General features: G+C 48.6%; 1 protein-coding gene across 2 annotated transcripts in view; it reads left to right on the top strand.

The window, feature by feature from the left end:
- Positions 1 to 1,587: 1,587 nt before the first annotated feature.
- epha7 (eph receptor A7) overlaps positions 1,588 to 19,446 on the top strand; it is a 62,318-nt gene continuing 44,459 nt past the window's right edge. Inside the window, exons 1-3 of one of the 2 annotated variants that reach the window (XM_068753478.1) lie at positions 1,588 to 1,681; positions 2,978 to 3,042; positions 3,560 to 4,229. In XM_068753478.1, the coding sequence (XP_068609579.1) occupies positions 1,588 to 1,681; positions 2,978 to 3,042; positions 3,560 to 4,229 (829 nt within the window). Of the gene's footprint in view, positions 1,682 to 2,977; positions 3,043 to 3,559; positions 4,230 to 19,446 lie in introns of those variants that run through there. The other variant, XM_068753479.1, reaches the window with a different exon arrangement.

The following is a 19,446-nucleotide window of genomic DNA, read 5'->3' as shown; positions in this document are numbered from 1 at the left end:
CACTGCAGTGTCTGGGGGCGGGGCTACATGCTACATGCTACATGCTACAGACGCCCCTCCATCAGTGTCTGTGAAAGACATGATATGTTGCTGTACGTGTCTTCATCATGACACGTGGACATGTCTCTGTCTCTTGTCCATCTGCTCGTGTGTTTTACATCTTAAATTGTTTTGTTCTCAGTCCAGCCAACAATTGATGGGATTATTCCTTCTCTTCTTCTTCCCTTTTCCACATTTTATTTTTTGTAATAGAGTTTAGCCTAATTGGAATAATGGTGAAAAACGGTCTACTATGCTAGAGGTTGGAACTCCCACCCAATTTGGTGATTATGGTTTAAACACAGTCTTTATATCTGATCTTTTCCTGCTGTTCTGTGCTGCGAGGGACGGACCGACGCTCACCAGTGTCCAATCATTGTGTACCTGTAAGAACTGAGCGCATTCAGGATCTCTCTTCCACGCTGTTGACATGTAAACAGTTAGTTAGAGCGAAGTGTTCAGTGTAAACCGGTTTAGAGACATTTAAACAGTTAGTTAGAGCGAAGTGTTCAGTGTAAACCGGTTTAGAGACATTTAAACAGTTAGTTAGAGCGAAGTCTTCAGTGTAAACCGGTTTAGAGACATTTAAACAGTTAGTTAGAGCGAAGTGTTCAGTGTAAACCGGTTTAGAGACATTTAAACAGTTAGTTAGAGCGAAGTGTTCAGTGTAAACCGGTTTAGAGACATTTAAACAGTTAGTTAGAGCGAAGTGTTCAGTGTAAACCGGTTTAGAGACATTTAAACAGTTAGTTAGAGCGAAGTCTTCAGTGTAAACCGGTTTAGAGACATTTAAACAGTTAGTTAGAGCGAAGTGTTCAGTGTAAACCGGTTTAGAGACATTTAAACAGTTAGTTAGAGCGAAGTCTTCAGTGTAAACCGGTTTAGAGACATTTAAACAGTTAGTTAGAGCGAAGTGTTCAGTGTAAACCGGTTTAGAGACATTTAAACTGTTTGAGATGCTTGCTAATTTATCTCGACTTCCACTGCTCTACAAATCAAACTTCTGATTGACGCCATCTACAAGAAGACGGTGATGGATGGACGGACGGATGGACGGACGGATGGACGGACGGATGAAGCCAGAGCTGAAAGGTTTGAATCCCTTTTGCTTTATGATCCATAACTAAAAAAGGCCTCTTGGCGCTTTAGGTAGACAATAAATAAACACATCAACAGTGTGCGTGCGTGCGTTCGCGTGCGTGTCGGGACACTAACTGCACCAGAAAACAAAATAAACACCTGACCCCATTTCTGACTCCGTTTGCTCCGCACGTGCGATCCCCTCTAAAGATCCTTCCACCTCCAGTCGCCTTATTGGCGCGCGCAATCGGTGCCGTTCCCCTGGACGCGATCCGATTGGACGGCGCTTCCGCCCATCTGATTGACTGACAGCTCCGGAAGCCCAGTCTCCTCCCAGTGGCAACAAACTCTATTTGAGTGGGGACCAGAGGATCGGTGTGCGTCGAGCCGGTTTCGCGTCGTCAACGGGAAGCGCGCGCGTCAGCGGCAAGGCGAGTTACGGTCGAGCTTGAACCCCGCGGCTGCGCCATGCTCCCCGCGTCCATCCCGCGTCTGTGGATGACCCTCTGCCTCCATTTGTGCTGCTGCGTGGACAGAGGCGAGGCGCAGAATGCCAAGGAAGGTAAGTTGTTAAAGTTTGCTCTCTTTACGCCCCGTGTTTTTTGGAAGACGCTCGTGGAGACGTGCCCAACTCCCGCGGAGTGCGTCCCGGTTCCCCCCGTCATGCCTTCAGATCCCGCACATTGGGTTTATTCTTCTATCAACATAGAATGAGGCCGATGTGCGGGGATGACAGCGCTCTCCTCCGGGGCTGTTTGCGAGCGACCTCTTTGCGTTTTTACGCACGCCATTTAAAAACACTGAGCGGACGCGGGTCTCTGGTTTGTGTTTGACTTCAGTGTCTGTGCGCTCGGTCAAGATTAGCGCTTAATCTATCAGGACAAACGAGGTAATGTCCGCGGGTCGAACGTCCCGACAAGCTCGGGGGGGGGGTCTCGGGTCGAATGATCCCGGCCAGTCCGGATTCTTGGAAGCAAAACGCGGTGAATTGATGCGGAGCGTCTGACGCGCGAGTTGGTCCGATTCAAGACTGTCAAGCAGCCCGGATAATGTCGGAATAGAACTCGGTTTGGCTCGAAGTCACACTTTTAATCCATTCGGATTCAAATATTACAATCAGGCTCGTCATGTGTTCTGCGCAAAACAGAACATCTCAATTCCGATATTGATTTTCTCTCTATCCAAGCCGTGCGCTCGCCGTGCGCTCGCCGTGCGCTGCCTGCTCATATAGTTCCGCTATGAAATGTAAATCCTCGCTGTTTGTCCGCGGCTTTCGGAGAGCTCCACATCGGACCGGTATGACGAAAACTCCGCGTCATGACGGCCGTGCGTCCCGACTGCTGCTCCTCTCGCGGTTAAAACAACAGTGAAAACAACTTTGTATTTTATATGTATTTTATGGACACAAACGCCGTTCCCGTGACAAACGTCGGATGTGGTGCCGAGTCGATGGGCTCGCTGGAAATATTTCCGACTTTGAGCGCACGCACGGTTTGGTGCGTCGGATTGGAAGAAGCTTTGACCTTAACGCACAACTCCCATACCAAAAAAAATAGGTTTCCGAAACTGATGCCTAAATTTAACCCACATTTATTCGAATAATTGTTGTGCGTAATGCTTCCCGTCAATGCCTTTATCTTCTACAAAGTTGGTCCGCAGTCATGAGGACCTGTCTGCTGCAGTGTGTGTGTGTGTGTGTGTGTGTGTGTGTGTGTATATACACACACATATATATATATATACACACAAATGAGGTCACCGTTCCACGCTATAGCCGTGGATGTGTGTCCGATCAGAAATAGCCAGCCCGCTGCCCCGGTGAGATTTAACCACCTGCCTCTTGGTTTCCTGTCACTAGTGATTCTGCTGGACTCCAAGGCACAGCAGACAGAACTGGAGTGGATCTCTTATCCTCCCAACGGGGTAAGTCTGCTGAGTCTCTGCATTGCCGCACATCTATATGCTGTGTGTGTGCGTACAGTATATATATATATGTGTGTGTGTGTGTGTGTGTGTATTTCATCTCACTCTGATATGTGATGCTGATGATAATATGTACAATTCATAAAGATCAATAAAGTCCAAAATTCCCAGAGTTGTTAGAGTAAAAAAAGAAATATAAATACAAGTCAGAGGTTGCTTCTCCTGCCAAACACTCTGGCTCCCGGCATTCGCAGCACGTCGGCCTGAAGCGAGTGCCTTTACTCTGATTAAAAACAGGCTGTGACCAACTTCTGAAATGAATAGAGGGAGTAGAAGCAGGCAAAGTGAACACAGCCGTGATTGAAGGATGCAGTATATTGTACCGAGTCTGTACTGACGATGCTTCTGTCATCTGTATTACAGAGTAATCGCATCAAGTTTCACTTCCGAACGTCAGATTTCAGTTTCATACCTGAGATGGACGCATTCCTTCACTAACTTCTTCTGCTTCTTTCAGTGGGAAGAGATCAGCGGCCTGGATGAGAACTACACACCCATTCGCACGTACCAGGTTTGCCAAGTCATGGAGCCCAATCGGAACAACTGGCTTCGGACTAACTGGATAGACAAGGGCAATGCCCAGAGGATTTTTGTGGAACTGAAGTTCACCTTGAGGGATTGTAACAGCCTCCCCGGTGTGGTGGGCACGTGCAAGGAGACGTTCAACCTGTATTACCAGGAGACCGATTCTGAAGTCGGCAGGAGCCTACGGGAGAACCAGTATGTTAAAATTGACACCATCGCAGCCGATGAAAGCTTCACTCAGGGCGACCTGGGAGAGAGGAAGATGAAGCTGAATACAGAAGTACGCATAATTGGCCCCCTGTCCCGCCGTGGATTCTACCTGGCCTTCCAGGATGTAGGGGCGTGCATCGCCCTGGTCTCTGTCAAAGTGTATTACAAGAAGTGTTGGTCTATCATCGAGAACCTGGCCACGTTCCCAGACACAGTGACGGGGTCCGAGTTCTCCTCGCTGGTCGAGGTCGAGGGCACGTGTGTGCGAGATGCCGAGGAGGAGGCTGACAACTCTCCCAAGATGCACTGCAGTGCTGAAGGAGAATGGCTGGTGCCCATTGGGAAATGTATATGCAAAGCTGGATTTCATCAAAAAGGAGACGCATGTGAACGTGAGTCCTTCTCTCTTCCCATCACATTCATCCTACAAGTAATCTCTTTTGTTTCACGGCAATCCTGGGGTGTGTTTTATTTTATGTTATTATCTATAATCAGTGAAGGACATTTGACTTAACGGGGGTGCAGAGAGGAAAAAACCTGGGGAGCGTTTGGGATTTCATTATGCAAAGTGGCTAAATGACAAATTAGGCATCTCATGACAGTTGCGTTGCCAGATGGGATTAAAGCGGGCGATCTGACAGCGGTAAAGATGGATAAAGTGGTGAGGCCAAACATCCCCAGCGTAATGATTGGAATCTGCATTAATTGATTACAGGGCTCTTAATTTATGGCCATGATTCGGTTGACACTGGGATTAAATAATAACTGGGTAATGCTCCTCTCTTCCTCTGTGGCAGCGAGCCAAGGCAATCACGAGCAGAACACACGGGTCTCTGGTCGCTCCGGCCAGCCTTTCACAATCTTTTTACTCTGGCAAAATGACACTGACAGGGAGAGAAAACCAATAGGTGCCATGCTGGGGCTTTTAGGCCTCAGGGTATTTATGAAGAAGGCTGACAGGAAGGGCAAGCACTGCCTCGCTGTTACTTTGCTTTGCATTGTAGTGTTGCAGGCCGTGCCTTCATAGTGTCGTCAGTGTCGTTACAGTGGCGTTACAGCACCGTTACAGCGCCGTTACAGTGGCGTTACAGCACCGTTACAGCGCTGTTACAGTGGCGTTACAGCACCGTTACAGTGGCATTACAGCACCATTACAATGGTGTTACAGTGGCGTTACAGCACCGTTACAGCACCATTACAGCGCTGTTACAGTGGCGTTACAGCGCCGTTACAGTGGCGTTACAGCACCGTTACAGCGCTGTTACAGTGGCGTTACAGCACCGTTACAGTGGCATTACAGCACCATTACAATGGTGTTACAGTGGCGTTACAGCACCGTTACAGCACCATTACAGCGCTGTTACAGTGGCGTTACAGCGCCGTTACAGCACCATTACAGCGCTGTTACAGTGGCGTTACAGCGCCGTTACAGTGGCGTTACAGCGCCGTTACAGCAGCGTTACAGTGCCATTACAGTGACGATACAGCACCATTACAGCACCGTTACAGTGGCGTTACAGTTAATAGTAGCATGCTTTCTGTCACTCTAAATGCTCTGAGGATTATTTTCAGCAACCTCCGGACAATAAGATAAAAGTCTAGATGGATTAAAAGGGAGTGACTTGGGTCACAGAATTTAAGTGGCCTGTCTTGTTAGCCAATCCCTTTTTGTTTCTGTTTTTTGGTGAAGTGGGCACCCTCCATCTAAGCAGCTTATGAGGAGCAGCAGCCAGTAATAATTGAATGGAATGCATCTAAGAACAAATTAGAGTCCCTGGCAGACAGGCCTTTATGCCAGGCTGTCATGCATTAGGGATTCCACTGATGAGGCGCGTTAATGAAATATATTAGGCCATGTAATTTAGAGCAACACAGGCTGCTCTGATGTTAGCAGATCTCTAATTTAGCCCCACGGACCTCCCCTCTGCTGTTCGTCTTGTTAATATACATGTAAGATCCAGTTTGGTGGAAAGAGCACAATTTATTTCCTCAGGGAGAGTGATGCAGTACGACACGCCATGGCTTTTACTTGTCAGAGTAATTTTAGCTACCTTTTCTCTTCACGAGTCAGTGCAAAGCGCTTGGAACAGATTCTCTATTAATGAATCTGTTCACGTGTCCGACAGTCAGGCATAGGGGCCCCCAAAGTGAACCGGCCCGCCGGTTGTTTAAGCCTGCGGAGGATGTGGATCAAACTCCAGTCTTGACACTGCACCTTTATGAGCTTTATCTCCACTGAGGCATGAGAAGTCTTTGTGTTAAGGGCGAGTTAATCTAAATAAAATGAGAATCACGGTGCACGATCAGCGCTTCTTCCAGCAGCCTCACTGACATTAAATTGTCCATTCAGTAGTCCCCCCCCCCGGCACGATCTTAGAGCTATTCAAGGTATTTCTATCAGCCGACCAGCAGAGCAGAGAAGTTCAAGTGGCTGTGACCGTCCTGCCATTTGGACCTCGGACTGTATGAATCGTATAAAATGATATCTGTACGGCGGCGGCCCTCGGTGACGCCGCGCCGTCGGTACAAAGGTTCAGTAGCGCCACGGCAGTTTGGACGACGTGTCGGAAGGCCGACATGATACTATCTTTTTCAATGGCCGTCACTTCACAGATGGAAGTTCAGCAAATTCCACAGTTACAGAACAAACCGTCCACACGACCGTCTTCCAGAGCGTCCTCACTGTTCAGGGCTTTGGAAGCGGGTGCATCAAAAATATTAAACAGGGATCGTTTGATAAATGCAAATTAGGATTTTCTGACAATGACTCTGTAAATTACAAACATGTAATCAATCTTATTTGTAAACCAATATTACGTCCTTCATGAAGGTTCAGGTTCCAGCTGCATCATCAGTCCTTCAGTAGAAAATGTCCCTTTTAGTCACGCGTATTACAATAATTGTTGATATATTTAGCGTCACTCAAATATTATTCAAAAGTAATTAGAGTGACATTTAAAGGTTTGTACGATTTACTGATGAACAGCGACCAACTAAGTTAAGTAAGAGTAGCCGGGCGTAACGCAACAGCTTCATGCTTTCACCCGGGCGTAACGCACCGGCTTCATGCTTTCACCCGGGCGTAACGCACCGGCTTCATGCTTTCACCCGGGCGAACGCAACGGCTTCATGCTTTCACCCGGGCGTAACGCACCGGCTTCATGCTTTCACCCGGGCGTAACGCACCGGCTTCATGCTTTCACCCGGGCGTAACGCACCGGCTTCATGCTTTCACCCGGGCGTAACGCACCGGCTTCATGCTTTCACCCGGGCGTAACGCACCGGCTTCATGCTTTCACCCGGGCGTAACGCAACGGCTTCATGCTTTCACCCGGGCGTAACGCACCGGCTTCATGCTTTCACCCGGGCGTAACGCACCGGCTTCATGCTTTCACCCGGGCGTAACGCACCGGCTTCATGCTTTCACCCGGGCGTAACGCACCGGCTTCATGCTTTCACCCGGGCGAACGCAACGGCTTCATGCTTTCACCCGGGCGTAACGCACCGGCTTCATGCTTTCACCCGGGCGTAACGCACCGGCTTCATGCTTTCACCCGGGCGTAACGCACCGGCTTCATGCTTTCACCCGGGCGAACGCAACGGCTTCATGCTTTCACCCGGGCGTAACGCACCGGCTTCATGCTTTCACCCGGGCGTAACGCACCGGCTTCATGCTTTCACCCGGGCGTAACGCACCGGCTTCATGCTTTCACCCGGGCGTAACGCACCGGCTTCATGCTTTCACCCGGGCGAACGCAACGGCTTCATGCTTTCACCCGGGCGTAACTCACCAGCTTCATGCTTTCACCCGGGCGTAACGCACCGGCTTCATGCTTTCACCCGGGCGTAACTCACCGGCTTCATGCTTTCACCCGGGCGAACGTACCAGAGTCCCGTGAGGTGAATGAACTCAAACGCATCACTTTTTGTTCCACGATAAAAATGGAAAAGTCACAAGCTTTTCATTTGTCATGCGCGATCTGAAAGAGAAGCACGTTTAAAGTGGATTAAGCGCCGTGCTAACGTTGTTAGAAGAGGTCGTTTACACGGAAACAGCACAACGCTGACCTTTGTAGTAGTTACAATTTTTTTGCATTTCACAAATAGTGAACAGCTGATTCCTCTTATCAGAGTCACACACACACACACACACACACACACACACGCTGGTCGATGGTCTATCAGCTGACAACCAAACAGTTCAACCACATTTCTTGTGACATTTTTAACTCCGTACGTGCTCGAAAGAAGAAGTATTCAAATCTTGGACTTGTTCTCCTGATGCCTGGCGTCGGAGATGAACGTCCGCAGAAGGTTTTAGCTCTCTGACTGGCAGCTGTGAAGGACGCTGACGTCGTAGCGATGCCCCCCGTACTGTCTGATTATAACACGGCTGCTGTATGAAGCCTTCAGCGAGGGGGCGGGTGCAGGTGGAGTGAGAGGGTTGAGCTGTCAGTCATGTCATTGGAGGAGACCCCTGCGTGGATGCAAAGGCCTCCTCTGAAACGTGTTGTGATCCACTCATTCATCACCGTCAGCAAAGAGGGGAGCCCTTGTCTTTCAGCTCGTCCGCCCCCTCCCTCTGCCTCCCTTTAACTCTTTGTGTGGCAGCTTCTGGCAGTAAACGTCATTCGTCCTCGCGTCCCGCTGCGTTCACTGGTAATGGGTGTTGAAAAAGACCAGTTGAAGTGTCCCCCCCAGCCTGCGCGGCCTTCGTTTTGCGAAGAAGTGCGTGTTGTGAAAATAGCGGCCGTTCTTCTGCTGGCCTTGTTTAGCGCTGGCTGCTGGTAGCGGCGGCGCCGCGGCGTCGTTTGGACGGAGAGAGGGCCCTTGTGGGAGGACACTGGCGCCTTTGTTCAGCCCAGGCCCGGGAATGCATGCGGTCCGGTTTTGACACATCACATCATTGTGGCCCTAAGTAACCAGTGGCTTAGAAATGATTAACCGTTGACCCTCGGCAAAAAGGGAGAGGTCTCCGTCTGGTGGTAAACAGATAAAACAGGCCGTATCTGGTCGCTATCGCTACATGCTAACAAGAGCGCTAATGAGAGGATACAGCATCCTGCGGACGCTGGCGCCATCCATCTTGACTGTCAGGGAGTTGGACAGAAGTTAGTTGGAGACTGATTGATGATTGGGCCCCAGAGGAAAGGGGCGGGGCAGTTGGGATCTGATCTGACATCAGCGGGTGGCCTGTGCAGCCAGCGCCGGCCTGCAGGGAAAGCTGCACTTAACATTTCAAATGAAGCCAGGAAGTGTCGGGAGGTCCGCATGCGTCGCGATGCTCCCCTGATGGATAATGTGTGGAGTTAATGCACCGAGTGAATGTCTTTTACAACTGATCCGCAACTTAATTATGCAAATTGGGGTGTTTGCCCAATCCCCAGGAGACCCAAATGGATCTCAATCACTCAAGATAGAAATAAAGTGGTGATGGATGGGAGCTCGTCTTGGTATACAGCAGCCCGTGTGAATGGTAGCATTCTCCCACAGCCCACGGCTTTCCTCCGTGTTGCCTGGCGAGGCAGAGGCGGCAGATGTTGCCTTCTGTGCCCGGGATCGTACAACCGTTACAAATGGCAGCATCCTAAAACGGATCGCTTCGTTGGGCGGGTTGACGATGTGGGACATGGAGAAATTGAAATGTTAAAAATGCAGACTATTTGCATCTTCTCCAGAGCGTCATTGTTTTAAATAGAATGTGTTGGGCTGCTGTTTGTGTAGGCAGAAGCTCTGACTCTTTGCAGACTAGACAATTAGACACAATCATGTGTTTCACACACACTATTTTCATTTAACTTAATTAAAGGTATCATTCATTTTTCCAATTCATCAATTATTTTCTATAAAATATCTAGGACCAATCAAAGCTTTTCTATTGTTTTGTCCAACCAACAACCTTTTAGCTTTATCTAATTTTCTATTTTTTTGTATCATTTTATTGTATATAATAGCGCCACCTGATGAGGACACAGACTAAACTGCCTATATTGACATCACAATCATTTTCCATGATGACTCTTGACTTTGAAAACATTGTGCAATTTAACACATTTCATTTCAAAACAAGAATGAAAGAAGAATTTCACACGTGATGTGTAGCACAAGGGTTTTATGCAGCCGAGGGAACGAGCTCCTTTACGGATCACAGATGCAGGTGGGTCTTGGTGCCCAGTCTGGAGGACGGCACTCTGCGAGCGTCCTAACTTCTACTGGTGATTAGAGACCAGAGGATGTGAACAGAAAGCTGCATGAAGACTATTTACGCTTCTCTTGCACGCCTGTACTTTTATATGGGAAGAAAAAGCAAGAGAAAGTTGTTCCCTGGGATTCGCTGGTTTGAGCTGGTGCCAGCAGCGCTTTCTGCACGACACGGCTGCCCTGCCACATTAAAGACAAGGGCCTCGCTCTCCATAAGAAAAAGGCACCAGGAGGCTCCTTCACCAAAATGACTGCCCAAAGGTTCCGCTTTGAAGCTGAAGGGATCCCATTTAAATGCTGCAGCAAAGATGACTTCCTGCGTGATCTCAGCACAGAGAAGTGAACTTCAAGGCTGCTGGCATGGCGGCGCACGGCCCCCTCGGCTGTAGGAGCTCAAATACAGGAGCCCCCCCCCCCCCCCCCCGCTGTTCCAACATTAAACACCGGCTTCGTCACGAGGACGGTTTGGGAACAGGAAGGAATGTGCTGATTCAAACTGCTGCTAAAGAAAGCGTTTTCACTCATCGCCATTGATTTAAAAAATACATAATAATTTAAGGACAAGAATGGAATTACTTTGAAACTTCTGCATGGATTTCATTTCAATCTGAATGAGTTGTCATTCTGATTTCTCTAGCAGTGGGACATTGACATTATTTTCCATCTTTTTTGCAAAAACTGGTGAATTTCCACAGAAATTTGTGGGTGTGGGGCAAAAGTCAAGCCATAGACAAGAACGACCGAGATCGAGTGCACTGGTTGTCATTTTACAAGATGGAGTTCTTTACTTTGATTCCAGCATTATGTGCCCAGTGTGTGTGTGTGTGTGTGTGTGTGCAGCCCAGCGGGACAATATGTCGAAGGACAAGATGTGATTTTAAATGTAAATGGTGCCACGTAACCATTTAAAGCCGGCCGGCCTGTATCCAGGGCTCGCATTCTGACCTGCTGGTCTGAATGCGATCCTCCGTGCGGCGCCGCACGAACAGGCAGGATCCACGTAAACAGCTTTCACTCTCACACGGACAGCCGGCTCATTGGTAGCTTCGTTCCACGTTGCATCAGGTCGGGCGACAACAGGGTCCGCGTCTGGCCGTGGCGGAGGTCAGGGAATATTAACTTCATTTACACATGGCTGCAGAGCGCCACCGCGCCACAATGGAGCCCTGCCAGAGCGCCACCGCGCCACAATGGAGACCTGCCTGCTGTGTTTAGCAACATGAGCGCCCCGGCTGACAGGACGCTGTCAGGACAGAAGATGGATGATCGCAGCAGTTGACCCCTGATCGCCAGAAGAGTCACCTCTGTTGCCCCTCTCCCCATGGGACAAAAGCCCCCCCCTCCGTGGTGGGGCAGCCCCCCTCTCCACTTGCACTAACAGGTTCAGGCATCTCCATCGATCCCCACTGTGGAGCTTTTGCCCTTTCTGGCTATCCGAACCGTGGCTTCGCCGCGGGCTGCTTGACAGGGATGAGCTCCGACAGGTGAGCTCCGTGTCAGACGGCGTGATGATGGCGGGGGTTTCACCACCGTAGGAGCGAGTGGAGCGGGTCATCTACCCCGGGATCCTTTGGACCACGAGCTTCCTAAAAGGAGAATCAATAACGTATTGCATAACTTTCCTCGCCAGAGTGAAGGGAGCAGAACTTAAACGCGCTGCGGGGGGGCGGGGGGGGGGGGGGGCGTGGCAAATTAGAACAGGGCGTGTTTGCGTCAAGATGATGCCCGGGCTCATCCAACGAGCAGATTAGATTCAATCATTGTGAAGTGTATCAAGAAATAAATCATATAACAGAGGTCTGAAAGACCCTCACGGGGGGGGTCGCAGCAGTGACAAGCAGCCAGAATGGCATGTTTCCTTTCTTTTCTGTTCCAGCTCTGGGACGAGGCGGGTGGGGGCAGGTTGCGATGGGGCTTTGGGCTGGGTGGGGGCTGGGTCCGGAGGCTGCTATGCACCGGTACATTCAGAGATCAGTTGCTGACTCGGGCCGATTTGGGCTGAAGGGGGCTTTGGGCTGCAGAATCCTTAGCTCAGCTCCCCTTTCCACCGTGTCCATTAAAGGTAGCCCCGTGGCTGGTCTTAACAGCCCCCCCCCCCCCCCCCCTGTGTCCATGTGAGGTAAATGAACTAAACAAAAGGCGATTAGGTCGGGCCTTTCTCCATGTCACTGAGAATCTGTTTCAGAATTCTGAACCGCTCGAGGAAGCCGAGCGTTCCCGTGCAGGCAGCGTGGGACGCTGTAAATCCACCGATGTGGTGCGTTCATTCCTGAAACGCCCTTCCTTACCCCTCCTGATTCATAAATCAGCGGGAGAGTTGAAAGAGAAACGATTTGCTCTTTTAATTCCAAATTGCCTCCGTTTTACATCGACCTCGGCGGAGTGGCCGTTAGCACGACCTCAGCACGGCGTGATCAGCGTGCGGCTTTGATCGGTGAGCGTTGGGCTCGTTGGGCTGCCGCCCCCCAGCACGGTGTAAGGGAATGCTAATCTTGCCTTTGCTTCTCATGGAAAGCTGCTTAGGTAGCTTGGATGAATGGCTCGGCTCTCTGTATGTGTTCAGAGCAGCGGCGCCAGACAAGAGCCCTTCTAAGTTAGTGTGGGCTGGAAGACGAACCCGGAACAGACGCGATTCTTATATCCTTTAAATCTGACCTCTTTCTGTGCATTAATGTAGCCATGTCCTCCGTGTCCTCCTGACCCCGAAGCCCTGGGGAGCCGTTGGTGCTTGGAAGGGGTCTGAGATTTGAACCTCTATCTACGTCCCGTGAAGTGCTTCTCAGCACAGTTTCAATAATCTGCTACTCGACGCCTCGCCTCTCGTAGGTGGGACATTAAAATGTCTGCCGGCAACAACAGCAAGCAACTGAGCATTTAGAGGAGTTGCAACAGGCTCGAGGGAACAGGAAAGACAAAGCGCTGCTGCTTCCTTTGTTGCCAGTCTGATCAGATGGAAACGATTGTGCATGAAAACATGTTCAGACATTTTCTTATCATCAGAAATTGTTTTGTTTAATTATCAGTAACATCATTTATAAAAAGCTTTTTAACCGTATTGAATCTGTCGAGCATCTAAAGTCCTTGGCACAAAGAAAGGAAGGCATTCATCTCCTCTCTCCAGCAGTTCACTTCTGCATTTCTTTTAAGTGTAATCTTATTTTACGACAGTATTAGATGCTATTTTCCCCTGCATTCCTGTTTTAATCAGGAAATTCTAATGAATTATTTTTCATTTAATTGAGACAGTTTTTTTTAATTGTTTTGAGCTGCATTTCTAATATGGAAGGTGCTTTATAAAAGAATGATCATTGCTATTATTTATTGTTTTATTATATTATTGTTGATGTTGTATAATATAGAATAGAATAGAATAGAACTTTATTGTCATTAAACACGGTGATGCAACAAAATTAAGCAGGCTATGCACAGTACAAAAACAGTAAAGGTGCAAAAGTACAATACAAACATCGTGCAAGTACCTCAACTGTGTTCTAAAAGAGTGAGTTTTAGTGTCACTGAAAATATTTTTTACCATAAATCATCCATAAATCGATTAGAATGGATGGTCTTGCTGTCGGCTATATTTCAGCTGAACTCTATTCGTCAGCATGACGCTCGATGTTTGTCGTTATCGTTATGTTATAATTAAATCACAATTAAACTTAGTTGAATCAGCAAACGACATGTCTGCAAGCAATGCAGCCAGCTTATTAAATAAGTCTGTCCTCCTTCAAGGTGCCCCTGATTTCTCTGAACCCATCACCTGCAGGATGAGATCGATTGAGCTGCCCTGTTCAGATAGATAAAATACTCCCAGCTCTGAAATTCCTCTCAAGATGTGTCGCCTCTTGCATTGTGGAGGAAAACACCACAGGGTTAATCCATAAAAGAGATGCAACCGTAGTTCAGGATTCATGAAATACCAGTAAACAGAGCTGATGAATGTCCACAGCAAGGCCTAGCATTTATTGAGCCAGAGAACATAAGTCACATCTAATCAGAGTGGCAGCTAGTGGCCCCGGGCTGCGTTAGTGCAGGACGAATAAGCTCTGTGAGCTGCTGGCGGCCCTCTCTAGAGTCGCAAGGCTCCGTCATGGTCCTAATCGCATGCCCCGAAAATAAAACTGGAAAACATAAAGCAGGAGTCGGGTTTTAAATAACCCTTCATGGCCGTCTGAACACCCACTCAGACGGAGGCTGGCTTGAAATGGCTGTCAGAGTAGGTTTATGGCAGCATTAACAATATAGAGCAGCGTAATCGAGGTGATCAGCTGAGGTAGAGGGAGAGAGCTCCTCCCTCCACAGGTGGAACAGGTGAACATTCAGATGTAAGAATACAAATAACCAATGCACAGGATCTGGCACTCTCTGGCCCATTCCCCATCCCTCTGCAAAACGTTGTGGGAGTGTCTGAACAAACCAACCAGCAGACGCGGGTGAAGACAACGATCTCCTTGGTGCAGGCGCTTTATGGACACATTAACCTGCCGGGGAACCCCTATTAACCTGCTGTTCACCCCACTCTCAGCGTCTGTCTGGTCACCACACTCAGAACTTCATGGCCACAGTCTGATTGTATGAAAGAACCTCTAAATTAGGAATACAAACACACAGCACATTAAACTTTAAATAGATCTTTACACAAAAGCCCAAAGAAGGAAGACCCGGTTTGAGGCTTTCATAGTGAATGTTCGTAGTTCAAGCTAATCTATCCCTTTACGGAGTGAAAAGAATCAAAGAATGCACCTGGAATCAAATACAGGTACGATCCGAGATGATCTCCACCGTAACAATCGCCTGGAAAACCTCTTAGATTAGTAAATAAAACAAACGTCTTTGGAGAGCTTCTTTGCAAAGGGGAAAAGATCAGCTGAGGAAGACGAGGAGCCGACGACCTCCAAGAAAAGAAAGCTTCTATATCTAACAGTCAAACCAGGAGTTAGACTGAAAACACGGGTTTATCGACAGGTGACTCATCCACCAAGTCCCCTCTGCCTTAACCAGGCAATAAAGCCTTCAAAACTGCTTCGACAGAGACCAAGAACCCTGGATTAAAAGACAAGAACTTGCAATTGATGAAAGGACAAAAATGTGACCATGAAGGACAGAAGCGATTACTGAGACCACAACGTGAACAAATGTGTGTGAGCAGATATTGGTGTAATAATAGTAGTTATAATAGTTATTACAAGTTGTGGGGCGGCACAGCTGACAGTTAACGAAGCGCTGTGCCAGGTTTGATTCTGTGTGGAGTTGTTTTATGTTCTCCCGTGTCTGCGTGGGTTCTCTCCGGCTTCTCCCGTTTCCTTCAACGACATGCAATTTAGCTGAATTGATTACTCCAAATTGTCCGTAGTGTATGAGTGTGTGTGTGTGTGTGGCTGTCTGTCCATGTGTAATACAATGTAATGACGCCCCCGTCAGCACAACAATTTACCGGCATGAAATCTGTCCGATCTCAGTCGTAACTCGGTTAGTACCTTTATTCTGAAGTCCACAAACTACCTTTTTGTCTGCACCTATTGGCTGAATCCCATGGGCCTCTGCAGCCAACTGAAATGGTCCTGTTAGAAAGGAATATCTGCATAGCTAATACTACTACTGCTACTAGCAAAGCTACTTCTACTACTACTACTACTGCTGCTAGCAAAGTAGGTTATTGCAAAATATTTGCATTTCTTGGATGAGAACCAAACGCGTGAGGCACGCCTGCGACCTGCCTCGGACCTGATATTGGATCATTCCATGCAGGTCCAGAGGTATTTATCTAGCCCAGGACTGAACGTCAGAGTCACAGGCAGGAAATGAAAGAAACTTCTCTACACGACGAGCAGCAGGCTCCTCGCCCTACCGGGTCTGGGCTTGGCTGTCATTATAAAGACATCACCATGTAGAAAGAGGTTTCTCTGCATGACGGGCAGCAGCCGACAGAAAGAACAGAAACAGAAAGAAATGCACTTTTTTGAAATAAGAATCTAAACGGCTTCCTTTATCATGCTTGGCCCCTTCCACCTGGCATTCATCAGCACCGAGGCCTGCTCTCCTCCCTTCCTCCTTTATCACTCTAATGGGGTGCTATCTCTCTCTCTGGGTCTCCGCAACCCCGCTCGGCTTCCTCCTTCAGCGCACATTCTTTCCCCGTCCATCCCGACAGAGAGGCGGATTTAACACATAATCATGCTGCATAGGAGCGCCGTGTGCAGGGGGGGGGGGGGGGGGTAGGCCCGGTCATGACAGGACTCATCATGCTACATCGTGGAGACAGAAGGTCCTCGCTCGCCACTCTCACTATGAAAGAGAGGAGAAAAAAACTTTTGCTGCCCATCTGCGGGAATATAGAGACAGATGAGGAGAAACTCAATCTCCCATCTTCCCCTCTTGAACTAACCAGACTCCTCTATTCTCAGGAGTGATAAGGATCAGAACCTTTTTGTATTTTTGGACTGCACCCAAGCAATGGTGTCTTTTCCATACCTCCGCCTCATCTACACTGTAATATTGTACTTGGCTTTAAAACAACAAGGACCCGACGATGACGTCGTCCCGTGCTCAGAGGGTAGGAAGCGCCAGTCGTGAGTTGCATCGTGCGCTTGAACGTGACAGCTACGTCCAGAACAACGTCTTCTCACCTCTGTAACAGAACTTGCAGTCTTAGCAGGCCATATTTAGGGATTGCCTGGTCTTTCCTGGCGTCTACATGCGGGGAAAGGCCAGGCTGCCTCTGGTTCTGTCCGATATCAGGTCACTGCAAGAGCATCTGCATGAAGTGCAAGTATTTTAAGCTCCGTGGAGAAAGTAAGGAAGTGAGCTCTTACAGTATAAACAGTTCCGTTTTGCCATTCTTCATGTCGTGTGCATGAGATAAGGAGATTCTGTTCCGTCGCTGAGGCGCTGCAGTCCCGGGAACCTTTGATCATCGCTCCCGCTACACGGCAGGCCTCTGCTTTCCCAGGCCCGTCTTCCTCTCTCGCCGTATGAATGTGCTGACTGCAGCCTGTCCCACGCGCGTCACCAAATGAAAGTGCTTGACCACTGGAAGGGAAATTACAGATGTTGGCTCCGTAGGCCGCCGAGGAATGTAAGACTGGTGCTTTGTTTTTCTTCCCTCTGCTCAACCCCAAGCATGAAGGACTTATTTCTGAGTGCTGTGAATGAGACGGCTTTTAGTGGGCGTGCATCCTCCAGCAGACACGTCTCGCTTTCTGTGCTGAATTTAAAAAAATGCCCCTTTTTTTAAGAAGTGACTCAGCCCATCTCCACTAATGTAATTACATGTCTGGCTGTAGATCCTACAGAGTGTTTGTCTGGGCATGTGGTTGCCGCTTCGGGTTCAGCTACTTTGGCAGCGCCTTCTTCTCGGACTGTTGGCTTTTTAGATATTTTCACCGGAGAAAGAAGGAGACGAAGGACTTCTCACTCAGTGTCATCCCATCTCAGTGTTTCTGCTCAACATCTGGCTCGAGGTCCAGAACCCGGCCAGCGGTGAGTCCGTGCTGCTGTGCCGGGACGCTTGCCTTACTTGTGGCTCAACGCTCAGCCAGCGGTGAGGCGAGCTGCAGGAACACTTGCTGGTGTCCCGCTGGCTTGGAGCTTTTGGGAGCTCATTTGCCACCTTGTTGCTTCTGTCAACATTTATGGGTGCCAAAGCCGGTCGGATGAACTGCAGTTTACAGTTTTACATCTCAAGCTTGACTTAACTCGCTTTTCACACCAGAGCTGTTTGGTTTGCTTTAAACCAGTGGTCCCCAAACTACGGCCCGCCTCCACATTTGGCCCGCCCCCCTGAACAATGCCAGAGACCCATTTTTAGGGTTGTTTGGTGGCTGTCTGGACAAACTGACCCCGGCCCCCCATCAGAGAAGGGAAAAGTTATGTGGCCCTCACAGGAAAAAGTTTGGGGACCCCGGCTTTAAACGGACCGGAGATCGTCTCCTCGGATAGTCCGCTTTGTTTGGGCAGGTGTGAAAGCTTGTCCGAACTCTGGTGCGCTTGAAAATGTGGGTCTCGGATCGCTTGCAAGTGAACCCTGGTTTGGTTCGTATGTGAAAGCTCACCGGACCAAATGTACGAGCCATGTGCATGTGAATCATCCAGAGAAACACCAGGGAGGGACTTCCCCTCCTACTTTGTCCAATCGACGAGCTCCCTTTCAACCATGTGATGTTGCTCTGAAGGTTGGAAATCTCTGATGAATTCAACAATGTTGCGACTTTCAGCTCCCCAACCAAACTGAGTCGGAACCGAGTCCGAACCGAGTCCGAACCGAGTCCGAACCGAGTCCGCTTGGTCAGACTTGAAAATGACCTTATTAAGCAGTTGTATTTTAATTATATTTCTGCCGTCAGGTCAGGAGATTTGTTGCTTATTGCTGGTTGCCATAGCAACACTGAAATCCAACCGTGCAGGAAGGTGATGAGACAGAATGCTAATCACGCTGACCATTTTATTTTTCATTAAAGGTAGAATATGAACCATTTCCAACTCAAAATGAGGAAAACGACCAGACCTTTAATATATATTTAGTTCAGTTACATCATTTATTCAAGGTAATGGCACATTTCATCTCCATGCCGCTTTAACTACTGAAATAATGTGAATAAAACGAAAGCATTAACTCGTTTTCATCTTCAATAGGGATGTTCAATAATGAAGATTATTACGGTCCCAGGACACATTTGTGTTCATCGAGGTTCGTCCCTGCAGAAACTGCATCGTGTGCGTTTAAATATACTTCTGTTCATTTGCTTCCATGAGCTAACGTTGACGTCTGATAGAGACACATAGAAATGCATTTTGAAGTAAGTATTATTAGCGTGAAGGACAAGCAGCTGGGGCTAATGCTAGCTCGGATAGCTCATAAAAAAGACTACTGCTTATTATTACATGAACATTTTTAATGTTGGGGAGATATATGTGGTTGAGTGTTATTAAATTATATAATAGAATATATTTTACAGCTGTGCTGGTTTAACCATTTACCTTCGGATAGTGAGGGCGCACCCGGGCGTCATTACGGCCGTAGTACCAGCGCCACCTGCTGGTCGAAATCGGTCTCTTCAGGCGGAGCACCGGCGCCGGTTCCCGGTAAGGGCGGTGAATTATTACCGTGACACCAGGCATAGACGACAATAGCGCCGGCGCTACGGTCGTGGAAAGAGGGTTAAACAGGAACAGCTTTTAAGGGCACCTCTGAAACGCGGCGGCGAACTCCTCGCCCGGCACACACAGCCGAACCCTAAACAATGAAGCCGTGTTTATTTGTTACGCCCTCCTTCTCCCTCCATGCACTCACCCTAACCTGAACCGGGTCCCTCTTTTCTACCACGTTTCTTCAGATGGCCGGGGTGGGAGATGGACAGATGAGCCATCCAAAACCCAAAGCAAACAGACACGCTGACTTATGAGAAA

This window comes from Brachionichthys hirsutus, chromosome 20, assembly GCF_040956055.1.
Source record: "Brachionichthys hirsutus isolate HB-005 chromosome 20, CSIRO-AGI_Bhir_v1, whole genome shotgun sequence".
NCBI lineage: Eukaryota > Metazoa > Chordata > Actinopteri > Lophiiformes > Brachionichthyidae > Brachionichthys > Brachionichthys hirsutus.
The sequence above is the reverse complement of the archived record's forward strand: the minus strand, read 5'-3'. Positions and strand labels throughout refer to the sequence as shown.